At 41.9% G+C, this 17,603-nt stretch overlaps 1 protein-coding gene across 1 annotated transcript in view; it reads left to right on the top strand.

Annotated features, from left to right (window-relative positions):
• Positions 1–13,656: 13,656 nt before the first annotated feature.
• ERICH5 (glutamate rich 5) overlaps positions 13,657–17,603 on the top strand; it is a 28,121-nt gene continuing 24,174 nt past the window's right edge. The window contains exon 1 of the mRNA XM_077809954.1: positions 13,657–13,855. Coding sequence (XP_077666080.1) covers positions 13,765–13,855 — 91 coding nt within the window. The 5' untranslated portion in view covers positions 13,657–13,764. The remainder of the gene's footprint in view (positions 13,856–17,603) is intronic.

The following is a 17,603-nucleotide window of genomic DNA, read 5'->3' as shown; positions in this document are numbered from 1 at the left end:
TAATTCAAGCTCAGTAGTTTCTCGTTGGCATCTATATATATCTTCTTACTATATGTTCCATTCTATGCATCCAATGAAGTGGGCTGTAACCCATGAAAGCTTATGCTCCAATAAATTTGTTAGTCTCTAAGGTTTCAGAGTACCAGCCGTGTTAGTCTGTATTTGCAAAAAGAAAAGGAGTACTTGTGGCACCTTAGAGACTAATAAATTGGTTAGTCTCTAAGGTGCCACAAGTACTCCTTTTCTTTTTGCGAATACAGACTAACAGGGCTGCTACTCTGAAACCTGTCACTTAAGGTGAGCTATTACCAGCAGAAGAACAGGGGGGAGGGAGGGAGGGAGGGGAGGAGAACCTTTTGTAGTGATAATCAAGGTGGGCTATTTCTGGCAGTTGACAAGAACTTCTGAGGAACAGTGGGGGGTGGAATAAACAAGGGGAAATAGTTTTACTTTGTGTAATGACCCATCCACTCCCAGTCTCTATTCAAGCCTAAGTTAAATGTATCCAGTTTGCAAATTAATTCCAATTCAGCTGTCTCTTATTGGAGTCTGTTTCTGAACCATTTTGTTGAAGAATTGCAACTTTTAGGTCTGTAATCGAGTGACCAAAGAGATTGAAGTGTTCTCCGACTGGTTTTTGAATGTTATAATTCTTGACTTCTGATTTGTGTCCATTTATTCTTTTATGTAGAGGCTGTCCAGTTTGACCAATGTACATGGCAGAGGGGCATTGCTGGCACATGATGGCATCTATCACATTGGTAGATGTGCAGGTGAACGAGCCTCTGTTAGTGTGGCTGATGTGATTAGGCCCTATGATGGTGTCCCCTGAATAGATATGTGGACACAGTTGGCAACGGGCTTCGTTGCAAGGATAGGTTCCTGGGTTAGTGCAACCACACAACAGAACCACTACTTTGAAACAGTTCATTAGAGTTTCCTAGTTGGAAGGCCCTCTCAACATCAGAGGGATGAAGAAGGGAAATTTCTACTCCCCTTTAACTGTCTGTTTTTTGTCTTTGTTTCTTGCTCTTTAGTGATGATTTTTGCACTGCCATTCCCTTCTCCCCTGGATCCTGTGATCACAGTTTCCTTTGTTCTAGAAAATGGTTTAAACAATTTCTCAAGCACAGTTTTGTGTAAAATCCCTGTTTACAGAAACCAGTTAAAATGGGGATGAGCAACTGGCAACCCAGGGGACTACCTCCAGCCTGCTAGATCACTTTATTTGGCTTGCTTCATCCCAGATTGGAGAAGGGGGCATCCAGGGGAGAGGGACCTGCCTGCATGTGGCTGCGCCTTACATGACATTAGCAAGAGCTAACAGGCCGGAGCAGGAAGCTGTGCAGTGTGGGCTCTCTCCAACTCAACCTCCCTATGACCCAGGAATCTCCTGGTGTCAGCTGGCAGGGGGTACAGCGGAGGGGCATAGAAGTTACAGCAATTTCCTGAGTCTGGTGCGTGTATTCTAATTCACCAAAGAATGTCATGTGAGTTCCCAAATAAAAGCCAGTGTCAGATTGGTCATCTACATTATTGTGAAACACATGTACAGATGTTGTATCAGGAGTTACGTATATACACTATTATAAAGTCTGTGTCTAAGGACTGACAAAGTGAAGGTTTCCTGTCAGACAAGAAATATTTATCTAGCTGACTGTTCACATGTAAAATAAGTATTGTATAGTTCACAAAGGGTCCCCTATTACTAGTCTGTACTGAATGTTAATGAAGGATTTTGAGAGTTTTGAAGAAAAAAACTACCAGTAAGAGAAGAATCACGGAAGGGGAGGAGAACCGTATCTTGAAGTGCACATCAAATATTTGCTCTGCTATATGTGGGGGATAAAGAAGACACCCAAGAACTCTTCAATGAGGAAGTAAAAGGACAGTGAGCTTACTTCATGAAAGAGGGGTCTCAGTCAGGTTTGGTTGAAAATAATGGTGAGAACTTTGGGCGAGAAACTTCTTTAGACTGGAGGCTAACCTGTTAAGTTTAGTCTCTAGAAAGCAAGTTATGATTTTGTTTTACGTGTAACCCTTTGTTTTCAATGTGCTTACTATCCCTTGAATCTCTGTTCTTTGATAAGCTTATTCTTGTTTTCACTATAAATACAATCTGAGTGCTGTGGTGTTAAGCAGAGAGGTGATCGGGAATTGAATCTTGCAAGCTTTTCCTTTGGGAAAAGCAGGCCTGGTATTTCTGAGTGTGTTCAGTGGATAAGTGGCTGGACGCTGCTGGGACCAGTCTGAGGACTTGGGGGTTGGTGTATGCCTACAGCTACCTGTTCAGGGAGAGTGAGGCCTGAAAGGCCATGCTTGTGCTGCCAGAGACTGTTGGTCCACAGTGGGCACAGACAAGATTGCATCACATTTAGGGCAGGTAGTGGTGAGGTGCCCCACAACCATGCATACCACAACCTCACTTCCCAGAAGTGGGACCTGTCCACTTCCCAAATCAGAATAAGCTATTTATTATTGAGTGGTACAAGTACTTTATAATGGTACAACTGCACCACACTGGGTTTTTGGTGCCACTTTTAACTGTGATGGTATTCTTAAAATGGCCAAACCTTCTAGTGTTAACAAGTCCTAAACCCAGCCTAACCTTGAACACTTTTCCTAATCCAGACAATCCTGCAAACATTTTGTGCTTAACTTTAAGCAAACAAGTAGTCCCACATGACTTCAGTGGAACTTTTTGCATGTTTAAGTTAAACACCTGTGTTTGCAGGATCAGGGCCTCAAATTCATAAAGACAGTTATGTTAATTTATGCAAGCAGTGAGCACATTGCAGAGACCATTAATGCATGTGCAATGAAATTAAGAAAGAGACGTTTTCCAGCTAACATTTTATGAAAAATAGGGGAATCAGGAGTCAGGGCTCTTAGATTATGTTATAGGTCTGCTAGTCACCTATCCTGTGACTTTGGGTAAATCACTACTTCTCTCCATGCTGTATTTTCCCCATCTGTTTAATAGGAAGAAAATAACAATACTGGCCATACTCCAAGGAGCGTTAAAGCTTAATTCATTAGTCACAATATATAGTGCCCTACAGCCTTCCCTTTTTTAGAAAGCTAATATAAACAGCTTTTAAACCAGGGCAACTTTAAGGTTGTAGAAGGCCCCAAAAACACTAAAATCCCTCTACTGTGTAAAAGTGGGAGCTTAACTGCCCCTGCAGGTCTCTGCCGACCAGACACTGTCCTTTTGTACCCTATGAAGGCCTCTCTTGAAAATCTGGGGTCCACACAATAGAGGAAGTTGAGATTTGGTGGCCAGGAAAAGGTGCATCTCAGCTGAGGGCAGAGGTATAGGTAAGAGAAGGCTTTGGCCCCACAGAGCTTCTCTGGGTAAGATAATACAGTCCTGGGTTTGGTAGGCCTCAAGCACTTTGGAGGACAGGTTTAAAATTCAAAATGACCTTAAAAATTGGAGAATTGACATGAAATCAACAAGGTGAAATTCAATAAAGACAAATGCAAAGTACTTCATTTAGGAGGGAAAAATTAAATGCTCAGCTAAAAAATGGGGAATAACTATCTTGGTCGTACTGCTGAAAAGTATCTAGGGGTTATAGTGGACTAAAAACTGCATTTGACTCAACAATGTGGTGCAGCTACAAAAAAGGCTAATGTGATTTTGGGGTGTATTAATAGGAGTATTGTGTGTAAGACAGGAAGTAATTGTCCTACTCTACTCTGCTCTAGTGAGTCCCCAGTTGAAGTACAGTGTCCAATTCTGGGCATCATAACTTAGGAAAGATGTCAAATTGAAAAGAGTCCAGAGGAGAGTAACACAAATAATAAAAGGTTTAAAACCTCACCTATGAAGAAAACTAACTGAACATTTTTAGTCTTGTGAAAAGAAGACTGAGGGGGATCTGATAGGCTTCCAATATGTTACAGGCTTCTATAAAGAGGACGGTGATCAATTGTTCTCCAGGTCCACTGAAGGTAGGACAAGAAGTAATGGGCTGAATCTGCAGCAAGGGTGACTTAGTTAGAAAGGTTTCAGAGTAACAGCCGTGTTAGTCTGTATTTGCAAAAAGAAAAGGAGTACTTGTGGCACCTTAGAGACTAACCAATTTATTTGAGCATAAGCTTTCGTGAGCTACAGCTCATTTCATTGGATGCGTACTGTGGAAACTGCAGAAGACATTATATACACAGAGACCATGAAACAATACCTCCTCCCACCCCACTCTCCTACTGGTAATAGCTTATCTAAAGTGACCGCTCTCCTTACAATGTGTATGAAAATCAAGGTGGGCCATTTCCAGCACAAATCCAGGTTTTTTACAATGGACAGTCTCTACGTAAAAGAATAAATGGACACAAATCAGATGTCAAGAATTATAACATTCATAAACCAGTCGGAGAACACTTCAATCTCTCTGGTCACGCAATTACAGACATGAAGGTCGCTATCTTAAAACAAAAAAACTTCAAATCCAGACTCCAGCGAGAAACTGCTGAATTGGAATTCATTTGCAAATTGGATATAATTAACTTAGGCTTGAATAGAGACTGGGAGTGGCTAAGTCATTATGCAAGGTAGCCTATTTCCCCTTGTTGTTTCCTACCCCCTCACCCCCCCGACGTTCTGGTTAAACTTGGATTTATGCTGGAAATGGCCCACCTTGATTTTCATGCACATTGTAGGGAGAGTGGTCACTTTGGATGAGCTATTACCAGCAGGAGAGTGAGTTGGGGGGGTGGGGGGGCAAAGGGTGAGAAAACCTGGATTTGTGCTGGAAATGGCCCAACTTGGTTATCATACACGTTGTAAGGAGAGTGATCACTTTAGATAAGCTATTACCAGAAGGAGAGTGGGGTGGGAGGGGGTATTGTTTCATGGTCTCTGTGTATATAACGTCTTCTGCAGTTTCCACAGTATGCATCCGATGAAGTGAGCTGTAGCGCACGAAAGCTCATGCTCAAATAAATTGGTTAGTCTCTAAGGTGCCACAAGTACTCCTTTTCTTTTTAGTTAGAAAGCCTTTCCTAATATCTAACCTATAGGGGTAGTTAAGCTCTGGAATAGGCTTTTAAGGGGGTTGTGGAGTCCTGATCATTGGAAGCTTTTAAAAACAAGTTGGACACCACCTGTCAGGGATGGTCTAGGTTTACTGAGTCCTGCCACAGCGCCAGAGGCTGGATTTGATGACTTGTCAAGGTCCATTCCACCCCTACGTTTCTATGATTCTGTGGGTCCAGTGGCAAACAGTTAGTAGATAGGCACTAGCACTGAAGCGTCCTCAGAATTAAGCAGTGGGAAATGAGTACTACAGGGAGGGGGAAAGAAAATGTTCCACGAGAAGAGAGTGAATTTGATCCAGATCTCAATCAAGATAGGGATGACCTGGAGGCCTTTCTACTTTTCTGTGGTTAAAAATGTTGATGCACTTTTACTAATCATATGGGGAAGGAAAGCACTAGTCAGAGCTGCTACATTAACAAATCAGTGGTTGGGGAGCCCTGTGAGAAGAGTCAGACAGCCAGAAACTTTAGAATATTTAATGGAGTATTGCTCTGCCTCAAAATCATCCTGGAGAACTATTTCATCTTTACAATCTGTGAAGCATTTTGGGATACATTCAGATAAAAGTTCCATATAAATGTTCCTTAGTTACAGTCTTATTATGTATACATATGTAGCAGTTTCCTCACCCATTTTGACATTTTTGTATCTGATATTTTTTCTCATCATAGTTTCATTTGTTATAGTGCAAAAGAGAGGCTAAGTTTAGCCTTTGTTTGTGGAAATGGGCACAATTCCCCATGAAGTCAGTGGTAGTTGAACCCAGTCAAGGAAGAGCTGAATTTGGCGCCATATCAGAGTCAACATATTTCTAAGTTACCTATAACAGGGATGGGGGATGCATTTGGAGGGTCCAAAGGGAGTCTTAATATTTAATATTACTTGACCAATAGGATATATGTTTTATTTTTATATCTAAAGTAGGCAATACACTATAATAAGGAACTGTATCATATGTGCTATATGTTTGCATGATTGCTACCTAATCTTAATGAAATGTTAATCAAGAGTTTCATGTAGGTATGGTGCAGTCATGCACTGGGAGGATAACCTTTATTTTTTTTTAAATTGAAATATATCTTTTTGGGTTAAAATAGGGGATAGAGTGATGAGCGGGGAGGGGGAAGATTCTGTGGATAAAATGTGTGATATCACAGGCTTTTATTGAACAGCAATGTCACTTTATTGAGAAATCTAAGAGTAGAAGTTCATTGTAGTTGGATGAGTATCTAAACTTGTATTACTCTCAGTGCCTCAGCTCCCCATCTGTAAAAGGGAATGATGTTTCTTTTCTCCCATCTTTCGTTTGTCTTCTCTATTAAGATCTTCTAAATAATGGGTTTGTTTTTTTACTATTCCCTCTCTATAATGGTTATGTACAGCATCTTGCACAATGGTCCCCGAATCTTGGTCAGAGCTTCTAAATGCTACTTTAATAATGATAAAGTGATATAGGAAAATCACGGTAAAGATGGTACTCCGTATATATTTCCTAAAAAGTAATAATGACTAAGGCTACGATTTAGTCATGGGTATTTTTAGTAAAAGTCATGGACAGGTCATGGGGAATAAACAAAAATTCATGGCCTGTGACCTGTCCATGACTTATACTAAAAATAGCGATGACTAAATCTTGCCGGGGGAGCGCAGGGGTGGGTGCCCTGGGCCAGTGGCACCAGCTGTCAGGGGCCAGTGGACCACGGCTGCTCTGGCCAGCTGCCCAGGGACTGCTGCTGGGGGCCCGCCCAAGCAGTGGCTGGTGTGGCTGTCTCCGGGGCCTCCTGAGCAGCTGGTCCTGGAACAAGCAGCTTGGGTGGCCTTGGGGTCAGCCACACTGGCCGCTGCAGAAGTAATGGAGATTGCAGAAAGTCATGGAATCCGTGACTTCCACGACCTCAGTGACAGACACGGAGCCCTAATAATGACGTAATTCCACAACAGTAATGTGAGGCATATACAATGGAAATAGTGTTATATGTGCTGTCACAGGTAGCATATGGTCAACTGAGAGAGAAAATAATAAAAATGGAAAAGAACTCCCTCTAGTGAAGAAAGAAAAGAATTACATTGAACACTGTAAACCTGTAGTGACAAATACTTGATATAAATGATATATATGTTCTATATGTTATCAGAGATGTACCATTCTGTAAATTTCTGTGTGAACTGGGTTCTCATGAAAACTGGACCAATAGCAATGGGTCAGCGAGGAAGAGGTGATCACACAGGTAAATTGGGCCAGGCTATTCAGGGCATTGGAGATAGTAACTACCACCTTGGCTTTCACCTGAAGGTAGATTGGCAGACTGTGTGGTGCACAAGTCACCTTGAGCTGAGGGAGGAACTTGCAAATGGGACTTGGAAAACCTGTTCTGGAACCACTGCTGGGATTTAACACCAACATCCAAATGCCACTCTACCATGATTTATTCAGACTTTGGGTCCAGGCACACAGAGTAAATGGGGCTATGTGCCTGCTGATTTTCTTGTCAGGGTGGCAGAACCAGTGTGAGGAGAAGGTATAATGTTTTACATCTGGTATAGGACCCAGGGCGCAAGGTTGAAGTAGGGAGGCATTGTGATTCAGAGGTGTATCTCTGAGTCATAATATCTCCTAGGGCTACTTCTGGGGTTGTTCCGTTTATACACTACTCCTTGCTCAGGGCTATGCCTGAAGTTATAATTAGCCCCAAATGGTAGGATTCTGCATTCAGAAATGGAAACTGCTCTTTAAAAAATATGGTCCATGATCTTTATTTTACCAGTGTGACCAGCCTGATTTTTAGAGCATCTTATAAAAGCTGTTGGACTTATTTTGATAAAGGAAAAATACGCAAGAAGAATGAGGTTAATGTTTTTGAATATTTTCCCCACCAGAATTAATAGACAGTTACATAAGAACTCCATGTGGGCACCTGCATTCATTACTTTCCTTTTGCACTTGTTAAGAGTATTAAAAGTGACAGGCTGTGTTTTCTGATAATGATCACATTTAAAGCAAATGCAAACATGTTCATCCAATTTTCATCGCGTCATGCACTATGCTATCCCCTTATTGTCAGGCAAACAAATATATCTCATTGTTTCAGAACATTAGAGTCTGGAACCCTACTAATGTACGTATTTGCTGAATTAGCATTCACATTTCTTGTCTGTCATCCATCCAATGACTACAAAGATTAAAAAAAAAAAAGATGAGGGAAAGGGCCAGGATACAGGGAAAATCAGGAAGTTAAATACCTATTTGTGGATATTTGGATATATGCACACTAAATGCAGCTAGGCTTAAAGTGGCAAGGAAAGTAGCATATTGCACATGTACTGTTTTCAAGTATTTAGAACTTTACTTCTTGACCAGTTATTTCCAGGTTTGCAGAGGAGGCTTTTCTTTATTGAGTACTACATAAATGCCAAGTTTGAAGTGGTGTTAAAAGCTCTCCAACCAAAAAAATACATCTACGTTTTCCTAGTGTCAAATTCTATCAGGAAATGTGTACATCTACAGGTTTCTAAAAATTGTAGTTAGTCTTAGTGAAAAGCTCTTCAGATACCTTCCTTGGCAATGAAGAAGCATGTTCTGTCAACCATGCTTGTAGGTTTTGCTGTCCCAGGCAACCTAAAAAAGTTGGATTTCATGGAGCCAGATCCTCAGATGATGTAAATCAGCATCACCCAATTAATGTCAGTGGCGCTACACCCAATTTACTCCAATTGAGAATCTGGCCTGCACTTTCTCAAACAATTTGCTGTCCAGCCTATGCAATCCTGTTCTTTCTGTACAGAATAGCCTAAGGATCTAGGAAAAGGAGTTGTGGCTTGAGGAAAAGATCACTCTACTTCCATAGACTTATTTGAAAGACTAGTGAGTCCTGGGAGTGTGGGACAACACTTGGATAGGAGATCAAAATGTAGGAAGTCTCAAGTTGCAGCAGGCTCACTGCCCAAAAAGTTCAAAATTACAATTAGCTACTGAGCTCCAGGAAGAGTGAAACAAGTTAGGTCCTGTAGTTTCTGGCCTAAGAAGCTTAAAAAATTGCTGACACCTTATGGAAAACTTTAAAAATTAGTTTATGGACTAGCCCTTCCACTTATGTAATATTTTATATATAATTACTTTATTATTGGGACATAAGTACACATAAACTATCAGTCTTTGCTTCTTAAGAATTCTGTTCATGCTGCTTATTGCCCCTTTGAAGTCCTAATCCTGTATTTGTTTTTTTCTGTGAATGTAATTAATGACACAACCAGCAGATTGTGACCTCAAGTAAGAAAGCATCAGTTGGAGCCAGTGAACTCTTTGGCCCCAGTCCTGCCAGTTGCCCCACAAGAATCTGCTCTATCATCAGATACTGGCAGGATAGAAGTCTAAGGAAGCAAAGATCTGTTTCCATGTAAAGCCTTTAGAAATAATGGCTATGAAAACTCCAGACCATGTATTTTACTTTGTCAGATGGCATTTTACTAAATGGAATGATTTAAATTTTTCCAGAAGGCACTAATTGTTCATTATCAATTTTTAACTCCAAACAACACATCCTTTTCCTCAGTTGTCCTTTCTCTCCTCCCCTTCTCTCTGAACCCCTTATCTTCATTTTTATTTTTGAGTTTATTTCTCCTTTTAAGTTAGGTGTGTTTGGTCTCCCCTGCTGGGTCTACGGCCTAAACTGCCTTTTCAATTGCTCATGCTTCCTGTTTGACACCTCCTGGCTCTCCCCATCCTTTTCCCCTTTCTCTGTCATTGTTTTCATTTCCTGACTTACACTTTGGGATAAAATGAAGTGTTCCCCCCCACCTTTGTAAAACAATTGTTTGCACAAGCTCCTGTGCTTTAGTTAATTCCTTGGATACTTCATGTCTACACAACAATGTACTGCAAACATCAATATTGCTTCTTAAAGAATTACTAGCATTACATTGCCCACTACCTAATATTAACAGGCTTAGGAAACAGTCACAAAGATATCTACTGTAAGTATGTGTATCATTTAAAAAAAGATGTGAAAATGAATATGAGCTACAGAACAGGAGGAAGTAAAAATGTTTAGGTTGATGTGTTACTTTACATCTCATATATTCAAGACACATGATAATCCAGTTGTCATTATAGATCCTAGACATATGGCAATACATATTTCACATTGGAAGGAAAAGGAGTACTTGTGGCACCTTAGAGACTAACCAATTTATTTGAGCATGAGCTTTCGTGAGCTACAGCTCACTTCATCGGATGCATACTGTGGAAACTGCAGCAGACTTCTTCAGTTTCCACAGTATGCATCCGATGAAGTGAGCTGTAGCTCACGAAAGCTCATGCTCAAATAAATTGGTTAGTCTCTAAGGTGCCACAAGTCCTCCTTTTCTTTTTGCGAATACAGACTAACACGGCTGTTACTCTGAAACATTGGAAGGAAAAATCCTGCCTTAAATATAGTCTCTAGGCCAAATCACCTTCCTTTTACATCAATGAGGTTGCATACACACATAAATGTGAGCAGTATTTAACACTTGTGTTTATAGATTTAGGCCCAAATTCTAGTAAGGGTGAAGAGGGTGTATGCAACTTTTTCCCTTTGCAGGTCCACACCTGGGGCAGCCATAGTCTTAATTTTTGTGAACCTGGAACAAAAGGACCTCTAGCCTGTGCAAAGGGAACGGGCTGGATAGGGCAAATGTGGAGCCCTACTCTCCAACCCCCTTTCCTCTGAGCTGTCACGGCAGGGCACTTGGGTATCACAATGAACGGTGTTGTAGAAGAAACTCCATATAGGCTGGATGAGAGGGGAGCTTTTGCTGCATTCACTCAAAGAGTGTAGCGATGACCACTCAAACATGAGTTCCCCTAAGCACTCCTAGTGCTGTTCTGGCAGCCTCAGCATCAAGGGAATCGTGCTTCCCTACTTCACAAAGAAGATGTGAGAAAAAGGGTGAGAAGCCCTCCATTGACTCTGGACCTTGTCCTCTTGTGTAATTTTACCTCTTGTCCTCTCCCCTAACAATGGCTGCCTCCTCAGTATTCTGTCATACAATTTTGCCACTCTTGGTTCAAGAGCCTACTCCTCTGTTCGTCAGTGTAAGTTATTATGTTACTCCTGGGGGAATTCTGTGCCACTGCGCAATGTAGAATTTTTGCAGAATTTCCCCCCACACCCACCCCAGAAATGGGCTGCAAGGCTGTTGGCCACCACCAGGGGCTGCTAGACCCGGCAGAACCCAGGTTGCAAATAGAAGACAAGTCTGGGGAGGGGAAGGGAACTGGAGGGTTTCCAGCAGCTACAATTCCCAGCACACCCCGGAGGAAGGAGGCAGCAGTGGCACACAGGAAACTCCATGTAAGCCCTGGGCCCAGCATCAGTTTGTTTCTCCCTCTGTATCCCTGGGCTCTAGGAGGGTAGGGTCTGCGAGTGTCTAGGCCGGGGGTTTGCAGCTGTCCTCTGAGCAGTAGTGGGTGTGAGTGTCTGGGCTGGGGGGCCCCCCAGCTGTCTCTGGGGGTTACAGGGTGTGTGTGTCTGGGCTGGGGAGGGCGCAGCTGTCCTCTGGTGGGTAAAGGGCTTGAGTGTCAGGACTGGGGGGCCCACAGCTGGGGTCTGGGACAAGACGGGGGAGTTTCTGGGCCGGGGGGGCCCCATGGCTGGACTCTGGGGGGTAAAGGGTGTGAGTGTCTGGCTCTCCAGCTGGGATCTGGGGGGAAGGGGCAGATAAGAAGGAACTGGGTTGTCGTAGGGATTTCTTTAACTCTCTACTCCTGGGGGAATTTTTGTGTGTGTCTGTATTGTTACAAAAAGAAAAGGAGTACTTGTGGCACCTTAGAAACTAACCAATTTATTTGAGCATAAGCTTTCATGAGCTACAGCTCACTTCATCGGATGCATACTGTGGAAAGTGTAGAAGATCTTTTTATATACACACAAAGCATGAAAAAATACCTCCTCCCACCCCACTCTCCTGCTGGTAATAGCTTATCTAAAGTGATCACTCTCCTTACAATATGACAGGTTTCAGAGTAACAGCCGTGTTAGTGGGGTGGGAGGAGGTATTGTTTCATATTCTCTGTGTATATATAAAGTCTGCTGCAGTTTCCACGGTATGCATCTGATGAAGTGAGCTGTAGCTCACGAAAGCTCATGCTCAAATAAATTGGTTAGTCTCTAAGGTGCCACAAGTACTCCTTTTCTCCTTACAATGTGTATGATAATCAAGTTGGGCCATTTCCAGCACAAATCCAGGTTTTCTCACACCTCCCTCCCCCCCAACACACAAACCCACTACCAGCAGGAGAGTGGGTTTGTGTGTGGGGGGGGGGGTGAGAAAACCTTTCCACAGTATGTATCCGATGAAGTGAGCTGTAGCTCAAGAAAGCTTATGCTCAAATAAATTGGTTAGTCTCTAAGGTGCCACAAGTACTCCTTTTCTTTTTGCGAATACAGACTAACACGGCTGCTACTCTGAAACCTCCTAGAGCATGGCACTCATCCCTATGGTAATCTGTAGCTCCAACCAACTGGAACAAAATTTCTGTCTGTCTAGTTAATCTACTCTCCAGCTCTTTTCCACCTCATTGTAAAGCATATCTTGTCTCCCTGACCATCTGTCAATGATTATATGTAAATTTAAAAGTAAAGTGATTTGGGATGCACTTTGTATGAGACTACATACAAAGTCCTTCAAAAAGGGATTTGAATAGGAGTATTTGGGTTAGTAAAGACTACTGCTGTGAATGGAGGGCTTGCAGGCTCAGCCTTCTTCGGGTACATTGTAAAATATATACACATGTAGTATAATGAAAACTGTACAAGGCAAGTGAAAAGACTTGAATAAATTGTCTTAAATCAAGATTTCACACGTTTTCATCTTACTGTTGGTACATTTTTGAGAAAAATTTTAAAGAAAAATTTGCAAAAGCCAAATGAATTAAGTTTTGTGCATCATTTTATTTTATTTGTATTTAAACGATGCTTAGAGGCCTTATCAGATCATTAAACCTGAAACACTTAAAAAACCTTTACTCTTCACATTCTCGCTCTGGGCAAGTTTGACTTTCCGCATTTCCCACCACTCCGATAATGAAACTAGAAGGGGTCCCCCCCTTCCTCGTAGTTTCCCTCCTGCTCTAGGCCAGTGTTGGTGGGGCTGGGTTTCCAGACTGTGGCTCTAGCGCTTGGATCTGTTGCTATTAACGCTGAAACCATTGTGGGCGCCCTAGGGCGGGGGTGGGGCAGCGGGTTCCCAGACGGGCTTTGCTTTCCTGGGGCTGCCAGCTCCTGCCTCCCTGTTGCTGTCCGAGATGCGCTTGTTCTCTGCTGCCTCACTGGACAGTTCAGCAGCAGAGCTGGTCCTGGAAGAATCTGTAGAGTGGGGGGCTCTGAGAGCCATTGAACCAGACTGTAAATCCGGACGGAAACCGCCTCAAGCCAGGGATGCAGCAGCAGCAGCGCGGGAGGAGAGGGGGTGCTGCACAGAGCTGACAAAAGGCGGGAACACTCGTGTCTCTTCCGACCCACCTCCTATTTCCAAGCCACGCCCCGGGGCGGCCTGCGCCTGCGCTCTGCACCGCTGCGAGCCCTGGCGCTGGGAAAACGGAGCGGCGGCTGGTGGCGCGGTTCGTATGGCAACGCAGCGCGAGCTGTAAACACGCGGGCTGCGCGGGGGGAGGCACGCGGCAGGCTCGGACCCGGGGTTCCTCTGGCGGCCTCGCCAGGCGCTGGGCACGAGGCGCGATGGGCTGTTCTAGCAGCACCCAGACCCAGACCGAGGACAGCAACCGGCCGGCTGCGAAACCCAGCGACACCAACGGGCTGCAGAAATGTGGTGAGCACGGGTCGGCCAAGCGGGGCTCTTCTCTTCCTGTGGCCCCCAAAGCCGGGCTAGGGGCAGCCCGGACATCCTGCAAGGGCCTGCGCTGCTGCCCGTCTCCTAAAGGGGGTCAGCTTCTCTCGGAACCGGTGTTATTTGTTGTTCTTGATCGCTGTTGTGATTTTATTAAACCGTGTCCTTCGCTAGCTGCTCTATCCCAGCCCTCCCTCCCTCCCCCCCAAGCACTTTACAAAGGTGGATTCAGGTGTCATCTCTAGCTGAGGGAATTCTGCCATTTTGCTTAGTTATCCAGAAATAAATGCTGTTTATGCACCCAAAGATGGGCTTAGTGATTTACAGAACAGGTCAAAAGCTGATGGTCGGTGCCCAGCAGAGCAGTTTAGGTAGCCCGGTCCTGTAAATGTGCATGTGAATTCTTTTACTCAAGAAGCTGTGCTGAGTTCGATGGGACTCTTCAGGGGAATAAAGTCATGTACACAAGTGTTTTAAGACTGTGGTCCAAATAAGTCATAACATGTCAAAGGATGACAACAAACAAGGAAGGGGGAATTGCAGGAACACATCAGTCTAAGTCAGTGGTTCCCAAATTTTCACAACCTGTGAACCCCTTTCACTAAAATGTCAAGTCTCGCAAACCCTCTCCTAAAAATGAATATTTCCCAGGATTTTCTCCTTTACCGGAGTATAAATTATAAAAGCAGTGATCTTGGAAATATAAAATTTGTTTTTATGACTTGCTTATTACACCCTATTTATTAGACATTATTATTTATCATTACAGTATTTTTATTACATTATGAAAATGAAAACACTCTTCCAAGATCTCACTTTCATAGATTGTGTCACTTTGAATAAGCCTGTTATAAGACAAGACTCGTATGTTTCATCAAGTAGTATCAGATGTGTAACAGCATGAAGGTATTTAAGAAGCCAACTCAAAGAGTTCCTCTTACACAAGCATTCAGGTCTTGAGTAGTCCAGGCAAACAACACGTTACAACAAAGCTTAAACTTGTTCTTCATAATAATTTTAAAAACAATACTAGTTGCCTCTTTAATTTTTAAAACAGCAAAAAATATGCACCTCCCTTTCCATTTCTTATAAGGAATCTTGAAGTTTAAAGCTCCTCAGTGTGATAGATATGCTTGCTTTTATCTGCTTAGCTCTTGAAAGTCTAGGGGCTCCGGGCCACTGGCCCCTTGCTACCTAGGGTCTCTAGGGACAGCTCTGTCCGCCATTAGGGAATTTTTTCCCAAGAAACCCCTGTAATATTTTGCAAACTCCAGTTTAGGAACCAGTGGTCTAAGCGAACCTACTTTCAAGTTAAAAAGTAAATCCAGCACTTGAATGAAGAATATCTCTTTTTAAACTAGAAAGCATATTAGTATCAAACTAGAAAGCATATTAGTATCAAATGATTATACTACTTGTCCTGCATTCCCAGAGTTAACTGTGAAGGACGCACCTATAATAATCATTCAGACAGGCACTGGCCACCCTAGAAATTTGTCAGCATAATTTCTGGTTTTGTGTTCTTTTTTTCACAGATTTATAAACTGATTATAAAAAGTGCTGGAACTTAGTATCCAAAGTCTTAGCCTAAAACCATTAACTTTTTTTTTAAATAGACATTTTTCTATTTCTAGGTAGAAATTTTAAGACTCCAAAAGAGTCATTAGATAAAATCTTAACAGATTCCATTAGAGAATTAACACAAAATAAAACAAACCCCCAAAACCAAAACCCAACCTAATCTTACCTGCAAGTTTGTGAAAAGCAATAGTAAAGTTACTTTGGAGCAGCTGGTAAACCAACACATCAGCAGTTATTCCATAACATAGAAAAGCTGGGGATACATTCCCATGGCAGAATTTCCTGACCTCCTTCAAGTCTAGACACAATTCTTTGTCTATTATTGGGTGGTTAGTGTGGTTTATGTAACGGATAAGCTTTTTAAATTAAATTTCAGCTTCAGCCATCTTCCACATCAACTAAGACTGGCCCTAGAATTTTGTAAGCAACTTTGGGAAAAAAAACAAAACTGTCACAAGCAGTTTGTATATCTCAACTCTGAAAGATGACGAATATTTATTACTTTAGATAAAACACAACCAGTTATTGCCTTAGATGATGAAATGATTGTCTCATTATAAAAACTACTTTTATAACAGCTTAGTGTCACTGATCTTAATGCCTATCATTATGTTTGTCATTCAGATATTTTATATTTATGCTACCTTATGTTCTGCTTTTTCATAAATGTTATCTGACAATAGTTTGTCTTATAAAAACAGGCCTTGTACTCCCGCTGAAATCACTGGCAAAAAGAGAGCAGAGTTGCATCAAAATCTGAGCCCAATTCTGCAATCTGCTCATGTCACTAGAACTTTAAACTTTGATTGAGTGCTGGTTGAAGAATCAGGCATAAATATTACTGGATTTTCAAAAGTGTCTAAGAGGTACAAATCCCCTTGACTGTGGTATTATCTAAGAAGCCCCTCCACCAGCTCAACCCCACTGAAGAATCACCCATGTCCTGGGCTGATCCACACTGCGTCAGATTTCACTGACAGTACAATTCCAATGGCTATACTGTAGTGCAGAATCTGGTCGCTAACATCTGCAGGTTTAACATTCAGGTTCTTTAAAAATGACAAGCGTCTACTAGAACAAATAATCCAATATTACAGTGAAAAGGTGGAAGTAAGAAATTATTCTATTTCCTATGCACGTAGTGGGAAGGATATCCTTAAGCAAGTTAAGGACCCAAGCCTACAAAATCTCATTCATGCAGATATGCTGTGCTTACGCAATTCTTTTGGGCCTTATCCTTCTTGAATGAAGTCAGTGAGAGTTTTGCCATTGACTTAAATGGGCCACTGATTTCATGAGGAGTATTTTTCTGACTTTCAATGGGCCTTTTGATCCTAAGTGGCTTGGTGTTTTTTAAAATCCCACCATGAACAGACAAACTGTTGATATTTTTTATTTGTTGAACAGATAATGTGTATATTTTAGTATATACAAATATTCATACTTTTTCCTTGTGTTTTCTTCTGATTCTAAAGTAGAGAATCAATAAAATTGTGAATGACTATAACAGTATTCAGAGTTTTTGAATTAGCTAATATAGAGGTAATTTTTGCATCTTGAAATATATGCTTCATTACATGTATTTAAGGGAATTACTGAGTAAAATACTTACTCTGAGTAATAATTTTTACCTGATTTTGAGCCTAATTCTGCCCATGGATGTACCTGGGTCACCTATCATTGCCTTCAGTTGAATGCAGTTTTTCAAATATGATTTGTCTGTGATAATAAGGTATGAGTTTTCTTTCTTAATTAATTTGTTTCCAGGTTAGAGACAAGTCATCCTATCAGTCCTTTTGTACAACGTCTTTTGAAGCCAGTGGTAGTTAGGCATAAAAATAAATTTCAGGACATAGTCTGATATTAGGACTTGATCCTGCAATCCTTATCCTTATGAAATCGATGGGCCATTCCTATCCCATTTAAGTCAATGGCAACCCCCTGACTTTATTTGAGCTGGATCAGGCCCTAAGGAACTAATTGTGTGAATATGGAATAGCCACATGAATAATGTTTTGTAGGATCGGCTCCTCAGCTTGCTTAAGACTATCTTTCCCACTACCTGCAAAGAAAATATACAAATCTTACTTTATCTTTTCACTGTATTATTTGTCCCAATGGATGCTTGTCATTTTTAAAGAACCTGAAT

Source organism: Eretmochelys imbricata, chromosome 2 (assembly GCF_965152235.1).
Source record: "Eretmochelys imbricata isolate rEreImb1 chromosome 2, rEreImb1.hap1, whole genome shotgun sequence".
In the NCBI taxonomy this organism is placed as follows: domain Eukaryota; kingdom Metazoa; phylum Chordata; order Testudines; family Cheloniidae; genus Eretmochelys; species Eretmochelys imbricata.
Note: the sequence above shows the minus strand (reverse complement) of the source record. Positions and strands in the feature narration are given on the sequence as shown.